The sequence below is a fragment of the Poecilia formosa genome, unplaced genomic scaffold, assembly GCF_000485575.1.
Source record: "Poecilia formosa unplaced genomic scaffold, Poecilia_formosa-5.1.2 Scaffold147, whole genome shotgun sequence".
Classification (NCBI taxonomy): domain Eukaryota; kingdom Metazoa; phylum Chordata; class Actinopteri; order Cyprinodontiformes; family Poeciliidae; genus Poecilia; species Poecilia formosa.
In genome coordinates, this window is record NW_006800086.1 from 680,740 (window position 1) to 691,251 (window position 10,512).

A 10,512-nucleotide genomic window follows, 5' to 3' on the forward strand; every position below is an offset into this window, starting at 1 on the left:
GCGTCTCTTTGGAAGCACATTTGCATGTCCCGTCATGCACCCAGACTACCGCTGATCACTCAGCAATTAGGGCGGGCCTCTCTTTATTGTCCCGGTTCAAAGAATTTCTGCGCCGTAAAGGGGATTATGGGATTTGCCCCTTTTTCAATGCAGATTGTTGACAACAATTCAAACCACTTTATGATGGACACAGATAGGGGGGTTTTGTGTAAGAGCTGGCCACAGAGTCCCGAAATGCGAAAGAAAAGGACTTTAAATGCCGATCCACTCCATCTCACTTTAAACTGCAGCACCTCAAGCAGTCTCGTCCAAACCAGAAGGCACTCTGACCCTGAGCCTCCAACGGAATATCAAAGCTTCACACCCATTCATTTGAGATAAATGGCACTTTGTGTCTCCCATCCTCCCCTCCGTGCACTATAAAAATAAGTTTTAGAGGGTACTAAACACTGCCTATTAATTTTTTTTTCTTTCTTTAAAAAATTTGTGAATGGAATGTTTAACAGTTCAACTGTATCACAATTAGCTAATTTGTGTTTGCAAAAAATAAAAATAATAAATAAAAAAAATTCTTAACACATTTTGGTGTGCATTTAATGGAAGATGTTGTTTTGTTTTGTAATTCTTATTTGTCGTACCTATCCAAGCAGCAGGTGAAGGGTTTTATTATCAGTGAAGAGTAAATTTACTTAGCATAAGTGCAGAGCTGCGTCATTGTTTCTGTCTGTAAGTTGGATTTATTTCGGAAATACAAGATTTGTCCCTGAATTATCAGGAAAATGACCTGTATGTCACCCTTGTAAGAGGAGATTTTAAAGTTTCTCCTATTTTGGTTACTTTTAAACAAAGAAAAAAAAATCCAATAAGACGTTAGGATAAAGAAAATTTAGTCCAATAAGTACATTTGTAAACAAAAGTTGGTTGAAATGTAACCCATTTATTTAGGTGTCTTTCGTCTGTTAAACGTGTATCTTTTTTAGTGGATTCAATTTTAGAAAACTTTATGGAGAGTTTGTTGTTTAAATGACGTGTGCTGGTCCTCTTCTGAACCGCTCGCGCCCCTCCTCTGATGCAGCGCCGCAATAAAAGTCTTTTCCCCGCGGAGCCGTCAGAGAAGCGCGCGTGGCTGAATCAGGGCTGCACGCTGCCGAGCAAACGGGGAATTATGAATGAATGAACGACACACGGCGTTGATAGCGGGAGGCGTGTTTCTAACTCTCTGCACATGTCCGAGGACCGCCTGAGGAACAGATCGCATCTCCGACGTCTCCTGTTCGATTAGAGCCGCGCGTAAAAGTTGGGGAGGACTTTAAAAGAAAAGAAAAGAAATATAATATAATATAAAATAAAATGCTGGCGACCGCTCTGTTCCTGCTGTCGTGCTGGGGATCCTGCGCGTCGGCCACGCGCGTCTCCTTCTCCAACTTCTCCGTGGACAACGAGGTGGGCTCCAGCTTCATCCACCGGAGACTGCGGAGCCAGGAGCGCAGGGAGATCCAGCGGGAGATCCTCTCCATCCTGGGCCTGCCGCACCGCCCGCGGCCGCACGCTCACGCCAAGCACACCGCCGCTCCGACGTTCATGCTGGATCTGTACAACACCGTGTCCACGGAGGCAGAACCACGCGCCTACTCGCGGTACAGGGCGGTTTTGGAGGGGCAGGCGTCGGCGGCTGTGAGCCCGCAGGACAGCCGCTTCCTGGACGACGCGGACACGGTGATGAGCTTCGTCAACCTCGGTGAGTGTTCACACTGATTATTATTATTATTATCATCGTAACAATTAAGCTGCTGTGTGTGAGACATGGAAATGTTTACTATGGAAAACATTACAGCAGGTTAATACTTAATACCACCACCTTCCTGATGGGCTAAGTATTTTCCCCCCTCAAAAGTGATTTTGAAAAAACAAACAAAATCTTTTCCCCCAAATATGATCTAGGCCACAGGTGTCAAACTCCAGTCCTGGAGGGCCACCACTGCCCTGCAACTTTTAGATGTGCCTCTGCTGCACCACACCTGAATACAATAATTAGGTCATTAATTACCTACACAAGAAGGAGGTAATTAAGTTATTTCATTCTAGTGTTTTGTACCTGTGGCACATCTAAAAACTGCAGGCTAGTGGCCCTTGATAGGCAAAATAAATAAATCACTTCTTAGGCCATTGTTTTAGGACATAATGTCATCCGTAAAGAACAACATTTGTCAGTGTTTACGTGTAAGGTCACAATAAAACATTAAAAAAAGCAGAACAAAATAAGAATTAAAAAAAAAAACCTTCAATGAAGCCAAATTAATGTCGTAATGTGTGGGAAAAACAAAGCAAATCCACATTTCAGTAGCTTTTTGAGCCTCCTTTAACACGTAGTTTCACTTTCACACCGTTTCTTTCTTTATTAGATAAACTCTTTTTGGATTTTTTTAAAACATTTTTTGAATTTGCGATCAACGGCTTTTCTTTTTTTTACTTTAAAAATTCACTGGTATACAGATTAGGCCATTTCCCAGTGGGTTTCAGAGCCCAGGTCCTGTGCCTTTAAAACAAATCCAAATCATCAGCACTCCACCACCGTGCTTGACATTTGTGTTCGCCCTGGCGCAGGCTGTGCTCTGAGCAGCCAGGCTTCCCGTTCTTTGGGGTCTCAGCAGTTCAAAGAACATTGTTCCAGAGGTTTCGTGGTTCATTACGACGCAGCTGTGCAAACCCACAAGGTTCGGCCCTTTAGTCGTTTTGGAAAGACTCTTTTATTGTGGCATTCCTGCTGAAACAGCTGTTCGTCTTTCATGACTTTCTTTTTTTTTGGAGTTCTTTGTAATTGTACCGTCATTAAATTAAAGTTTTTTAACATGCTAAGTGATGTATGAAGAGAGTTGGACATTCTGGCAATGGCCTTTCCATGCCTGCGACGATTGTTTCAAATGTCTTCTGCTCGTAAATCATCTTTCTGCGTGAAGAACAATTGTGATCATAAAACTCGTTCCATATTGAATTTCTCAAGACCCAAGACCGCTCACACTGTTGTCTTTTCTTCTTGGTGTTGTGTTAATTCACAAGGCAATCAATAGGAGAAAATTTGCACTTTTGCTGAGGTGATGACAATTGCTGATTTTCACTTGGCAGCACCCGATTCCCTTGCTCTTAAAGGGGCAGCATCGTGAATTTTCTAAGCACATTGTGCTATTTTATAGCACAATGTGCCATGTTCCCTTCAGTTGCTATAGAAATGCAGAAGGTATCAAATATGACTCAAAAGACATCTGAATTTGTATTTTAGTGCCTTAAAACTGGGCCTCTGTCTCTTTATAAAAACTCCTGCTCTTTCTGAAACTCCGCCTTCAGGAAGTCAACACAACATGGCTCCTCTATTAACCCTTAAACTGCTTTTACCAACGTTTCACTGAGAAGTAGCTTGATCATATGCACAGCTCCTGCTAATTGCTGCTGGCTAGTCTGAAGGAGCTGAGTGGGGGAGATACGAGAGATTGCTGCTCTGAAGGTGAACTTGGAAACTGCAGCTCAGAGGAGGAGCTTCATCCTCGAAGGCAGTGCTGTGCCCACCCAGGCGTTTGGTACATCTGAATGGTTGCCATGGGAGATTAAAGGATTTCTTAAACATGCATGAAAGAATGAAGGCAACACCGCAGGTGTGATTTTGATTAGGGAATAACATTATAACATGTCGTAAAGCTCAAAATAATACATTTTACTTAGTACTGCCCCTTTAAGGGATTATCAGGTATTGAGGGTGTGGAGTCTGTCACGCCAAAACACAATTTTTGCATAATTCAGGCTAGATTCAAATGAATTTGGAACATGTAGAAACCAGTTCTTATTGATTCCCAATGCTTCAAACTGTATAATTACAGGACAGTGTACTTCCTTTCAAAACATTTACCTGTAAATTGTTAGCTGTGTGTCAGGAACCCGTGGGTCACTTTCGCTGTGATAAATCGTCGCCATACTGTACACGTTGTGGCCACATTCATACGTCTGATTTCTCTGCTCAACCTTACAACTTAACGGGTAACTGTGGGTTTCCTGCAGTTATCAGAGCCGCCACAGTGTATTGTTCTCCAGTGGTTTGTGATCGGTCAATGACAAATGAAAAGTCGGGGAAACCGAAGCGGCATTGAGTTAATGAAGGGAGGAATCCAAGTTGTTTGCCTTAGAAGAGGAAAGCTCTGAAGGTGTGCGTGTGTGTGTGTGTGTGTGCGTTTGTGCGTGTGTGCGCATTTGTTTGTAATACCTGGTGGGGACCATTTTCCTGACACATACGACGTTGTGGGGACCCAACAACGGTTAGGGTTAGTTTTGGTTAGGGTTAGGATAAGGGTAAGGCTTAGGCTGTAGAAATGAATGGAAGTCAATGGAAAGTCCTCACAAAGATAGCCACGCAAACGTGTGTGTGTGTGTGTGTGTGTGTGTGGTGGGGGAAGCAGCAGGCGGTATGGTGTTTGTACTTGTTTTGTTGCACCAGCAAACCTGCCTCGGGGCGTGGACCGGGTGGAGAGAATGAAACTAGTCTTTGCCAGCCCTCCTATCAGCAGCGGGATTCAGAATGTCAAGTCGACGGTAAAACAATGGGACGTCGAGACATCGTCCCATTCCACGCAGCTATAGCGGTGAACTTTTCACTTCAGCTAACAAGATGTGGAAATATGTTTCCAAACACCAAAGGCACATTCATGCGGTTTCACATTTGGGGAGTTCTGAGGCAGGAGAGGGAGGAAAAAGACAAAATACAGACAACTGGTGGGTGGCATTTCTCCTTTTGAGCTCTCTTCGCCCAGCTGTTTTTCTCCACCGCATTTGACTGAAGGCATTGTTTCCTGGTGGCTTCACAATCGTTTCAAGACGTCCTTCCAAATGTGACACGCCGATGATTTGAGATGGGACATAAATGGCAAACAGGGACGCCGTAAATAAACACTTCGGTGCGTGGTCGAGCTGTTATGCGGTGCTAGCAAAAGCAGCAAGTCAGGAAAGCAGTAAGCAGTAGGTGGGAGATCTAACAAACCAGCACCCTCCAGTTGGATTTTATGAGCGCTCAGATGATTAAATGCTGGTTGTGACAATTGATTTTGTCTACTTTTCTAAAAAAAAATATCTCCGTAATATGAGATCTGTCTCATATTAGGTTATTCGATTAATTATTCCCTTTCAGAATCACTCCTTTAAATTCCTAACAATTGAAGGACTGTTTAGTCATTTTAACCTATTATTTTTGGTTGAAAACATCACCCAGTGTTCTCCACATGAACCATATGAATTTATATCTGGTGACGATGCAGCTGATGAGTTGCAGGAGAGTCGAGAAATACTTTTTGAACCAAAGCAGGAAGAAACAAGCTTAGACAACAGTAAAATGGGCCATTTTAATGTTTACTTTAATTATGCTATAAAACTTAATGTGCCTACTTATTTATTACTCAATTTATGTGTGGTTTATTTAATGGTTGTCGACGTTTTTTGTATGAATATCAACATCATCGTCAAAGTTTCCAGGAGGCCAGCGACGCCACTTTCGGAGTTCTACATCGATAAGAAATTCAAATAATAACCTTTCATAACGCGTAATTACGACCTCTGACTTTGCGACGAAATTGATTTACTGTAAAAACAAACAAACAAAAAAATGTCCATATAGCCGTGTTGCTGTGTGGCCCCGCAGCGTCGGGAGCAATCTGTAGTGTCGAAATGTCTCCCAGAGGGAAGTTTGCATATCTGAGGTCTGATCTGTGCAGCTAATGGGCCCAAACGTAAACACACCAAGTCCTTACAAGCAATTATTGCTTTCATAAAATCACCCCTCGTTCCCCCTGCAGCATTTAATTGCGGTCAAACAAATGACTAGCAGGGTTCAGAATGCGGCACTCTCAGGGCTCCTGGCATGTGTGTGTTTTTATGTTAAGAGGGGTTTTTAGAGGACTGTGAGTCATCGTGCGGTGCCGTAAAAGAAACGTTCCAGATTTTTTTATTTTTTTTTTTTTACTTCTTTTTTAGCGTCAGGGGCGTCAGGAGAAGATGTAAGGATGATCCTCTCAGATATCCACAAACCGTCCGCGGGATCTCCGGATGACGTCATCGGTATGGATGGATGGTTGGTGCTTCAAACTAAAGGGGCGAGAGAGATCTCTACCGTCCCTTCTCAAGGGTTCACCTGGTTGCTAAAGAAACATCTCAGAACCTTTTCTGCTTTTTATTTATTTATTTTTTAACTAAAGGGGGGGGGGTAGAGGGGGGACCTTCAGGATGGGTGGAAACCTTTGTGGTGCCACCGGTTACCGCTGTTCCGCTTTCCTCTCTCCAATCAAAAGGAAATCACTGCGTGGCGATGCATTGCGAGATGATTACGGAGGTGTGGTGGGAGCCGACCCAGGCGGTGAGGGCGCACATGAAATTGGCGTGTGGCTTTCCGTACTTTTGTGTTGCGCGTTCGAGGAAGTGCACTTGCTGCTGCGGTTTTCCGGGCAGAGCCCGAACCGGGCCTTTTCTTGTGGTCAGCACATGTGTGCGATTTTAAACGGAGAGCCAAAAGCGAGCCACGAATGTGTTTTTATCTTCCTTCCACCCCCGATAGTGGCATTTAGGAGGGGGAGCTGAGTTAAATAATGTTTACATTAGTCATTCCACTCGTGGAAGTAGGATTTTTTTTGTGTGTGTGTGACGGAGTGCTTCCAAGCTTGCGGGAAGCGGAACACCCAGCACAGGGACGTTTAAATAAACAACAGCTTACCACCGACTGGTTTACCATAATAAGCTGCTTTTTATTATGCCTTTTATTGCCATATGCCCCCCACAATTGAATGCATCTCATTTGGGATTTTACGGGACAGACCTTGGGTCACCACCTTTTCTTTAACAATCCAAAGCGCTTTATTTGCCTCTTGGTCTGGTGATATACAGTTTGGTCAGAGCTGCAAAAATCTGCAACTCTTCTAAAATTCTTTAAAAAAAAGGGTACATTTTTTAATTTAAAAAAAAAAGAGTACGATTAAATTTTTTGTTTGGTTGATTTTAGAAAAAAAATGTAACTTGTCCAAAAAGTTAATAATACAATATCACACTTATGTATGTATAATTGTTTTTTATTTTGTCAGTTGTATATGTAAAGTACTATTGTATTTACTAATATTTAAGACATTGAATGAAGTAATTTGTCAATATTTCCCCTTGGGAAACAATAAAGTCTGTTCTATTCTTTCTTTTTTCCATGAAAAAGTCAATTTTTGTGAACAAAATTGCAAAAAAATAACAAGTACAAAGTTTACAATTTAATGGAACATTTGATTTATTTATTTATTTATTTATTTAATTTCATTTTTTAAAACAAACATTAATGTAATTAAAACATCTTATTAGCAGATCTAAGCAGATCTGTGAAGGTTGGGGGGCATTACTAGAGAAGATTGATGAAACAACAGCATCATGTAGAGCGCGTAACAGACAGGTAAAAGTCAAAGTTGTGGAGATTATTTGTGCAGGACCAAATTTTGCCTTAAAGGGGGCGGGGGGGACAACAAAAAACAAGAAATTCCAGTAGCAGTTTGCAGAGAAACGGCAAATGTGGAGAGCAAGGCTTCCTGAACAGACGAGGGTTGGTGGTGGATCTTCCTGAACACACCATTCAGAAGGTAAAGCATGGTGGTGGTACCATCATGCTGTGGGGAAGCTTCTGTTTGCCAGGGAATCTGGTCAAACTTGATGGGAAGACGGATGAATTTTGGGCTAATTCTTTGAAGAGAACCTGCATGAGTGAGTGGTGTGGCATCGTCATTTGGGCAAAGTTTTAATCAGAAGTTTTCTATCACGTCTCTCTCTCCCTCTCTCTCTCTCTCTCCCTCTCTCTTTCCATCTCTCCATCTGCAAGTCGACGGGGACCGTGACCTCCTGGTCCAGCCGCACACGCAGGCATTTCGGTTCGACGTGTCCCGTATCCCAGAGGGCGAGGCCATCACTGCCGCAGAGTTCAGGATCTACAAGGACTTCATCCAGGAGCGTGACGGGAACGAAACCTTCCGAGTCAGTGTCTACCAAGTCCTTCAGGAGCCTCCAGACAGGTGAACATGTCCTGATGTCACACTCTACATTCATCTTGTTTTCCATCACTCCTTCATTAATGATTGTGTCAAAACTTTCTGCAGTTTTGGAGTCGAACAGACTAGATTTTAATCGGTTGGGTCTGACTTAAATGAGCTCCAGACTTGTTTATCGCAATTTAAAAAAAAAAAAAAAGGATGCTAACACGAGAATATGTTTAATTTCTCCCAGACTGGATGGACTCCAGGGTGGAACAGTAAAGGAGATTTTTTTTGTTTTTTTCCGGTGCTTCCATCGTGACGAGGTAGAAGTTCCTTAACTCGCTCACGCTTGGCAAAACGATCGGAAAACATTTTCCAGGTGACCTTTAAAGTGCCATAAACGTCGGATCGGTTTGTCCGATTATCCTCATGTGGTCTAGATAAGCACCCGGGCCCCACACACGCCACTTCAGCTCGCGTGAATGTCAGAGCCCAAATGTTTCTGCAGAGAGACGTTGGTGTTAATTGCAGAAAACACAGAGACTTTCACAGAATCCAAACAGGACCGTTCTCAGGAGACCTGCAATTTCGCCGCACTCCTCGCGCCACAAGTGATACCAAATATCCCTTGGACGTCACATGTAGCTACTCCTTCGTTTTGCCCGTCTCGCTCGCCATGTTTTGTTTGCCAGCTTCTGTTTTGCTTCTTCTTCACCACTTTCGGTACTCAAAATACCGTCTTTAATTACAGCTCGACGAGCAAACTCCTAAAATTACACCTTTTCAGACTAATCAAAACCTCAGGCGCTTAAAACACAACCGTTGCTGTAACGTTTGGTTGGAAGAGGTCTCGAGCTTTTTGCTTTGCTTCCCCCCGAATCCAAGTAAATCTGCTGTTCTGTGGAAAACAAAGTTGTAATTTGAGCCATCATTTCTTTCATGCTGAAACAAAACAATCAGCAATTGTCTTGTGGAATAGACAACATATTTTTATTCTTTTTGGTTCTTTTGCATTGACTTGGTTTTTTGTTTCAAAAGGGGGTGATTCAGTAATGACCTTAATTTTTTTTTAATCTATATTTTCTTTCGGTCTTTAAACGAAAACAGATACAAAAGGCTAGTTAGACAATAGAAAGACTGAAACGTCATCCTCACAGGCAAAGGATTGAAGGATTGAAGAAAATGTTCAAACATGTAACTAATTCTGTATAAAATGTTTCCAAAGTCATTCTAACACTATATTTATCTATGGCAGCGTATCAACACAAAGTGGTGCCTAATTGGAAAGCAGAAGAGGAAATAAACCTGATTTTCACTTGTAAACATCTTAAAAGGATTATTTTCCCTGAACTCCTTTAAAAAAAAAAAAAAATCCAATGCAACCAACTATGTTCAAAAGCCACTTCAATGGGAAACAGAATCCACAAATCCAGCTGTTCCGCGAAGGCGTCAGAGGTTTATTAGAGAACATTAATGACCACACGCCAACGTCCAGATTAAGGAGCACAGCAGACAAGTCGGGGATTAAGTTGTGGATTAGTTTAAATCAGGGTTGGGTTGTAAAATAGAATCCCAAACTCTGAACATTTAACGTAGCACCGTTTTGACGACTCATCTGAAAATGGAAAGACTTTGGCACAACCACAAACATACCAAGTCATGACCCTCTACCTAAGCTGACAGCTGGACAAGTGGGAGCATTAATAGCCAAGAGGTCCATGGTGACGGTGGAGGAGCTGCAGAGATCTGAGAATCGGCTAACCTGACAACTTGTGCTTGAGAAAACCGACTTTTACAGAAGAGTGGGGAAAAGTCGAAAAAAAAAAAAAGCAGTGAAAAGTCTCATCTAACATTTGTACCAAGTCATACAACAACAACGGGAGTCGCATGGGTAGATTTAGATCGATTGAGAACGAAGTCCAATTGAGCATTTCCGTTAAAACCTCGTAGATGGTTTATGTCTTGACTTTAACCATTTCTGCAACAAGGAGTGGACAACAGCTTGACTGGCAACGTTTGTAGAGACATGGCTCCAGAGACCTGCAGCTGCAATTGTTGCAAAATGTACTATAGTTGATACGACTACAGTATCAACGTTAAAGAAAAACATCATCTGCATACAACATGCACAATTTGAACTAATTCTAAATTGTTCTAAAGTGACATTCAGCCTTTCTGTCTAGACCGAACCAACAGCATGAATCAGAATAAAAACCTTCATTTCCATAAAAAAATAAAGGGTTGTGGTGCCAGAAGCTCGGTACTTTGGTGTCTGATTTGGGTCAGTAAGTCTGACGATGGTGGTAAAGTAACACCATTGTCATTCACAGACAACCCCAAACAGACCCGAAGGCAGCAGGACAAGTCGCCTTGATGTCTGCGAGCAGCTCAATTGTCTTTGAAATTCGCTACAGAGACGAGAAGTCTGAGAGCTGAACCCCTGTTTATGTAAAAACTGGTTTTGGAGAGTGAGCTAGCTATTTAAAAA

The 10,512-nt window shown here is 42.4% G+C and overlaps 1 protein-coding gene across 1 annotated transcript in view; it reads left to right on the forward strand.

Moving 5' to 3' along the window:
- Positions 1-597: 597 nt before the first annotated feature.
- The window catches only part of LOC103145797 (bone morphogenetic protein 7-like), a 15,563-nt gene continuing 5,648 nt past the window's right edge, over positions 598-10,512 (forward strand). Inside the window, exons 1-2 of the mRNA XM_007563386.2 lie at positions 598-1,738; positions 7,874-8,063. Coding sequence (XP_007563448.1) covers positions 1,351-1,738; positions 7,874-8,063 — 578 coding nt within the window. The 5' untranslated portion in view covers positions 598-1,350. The remainder of the gene's footprint in view (positions 1,739-7,873; positions 8,064-10,512) is intronic.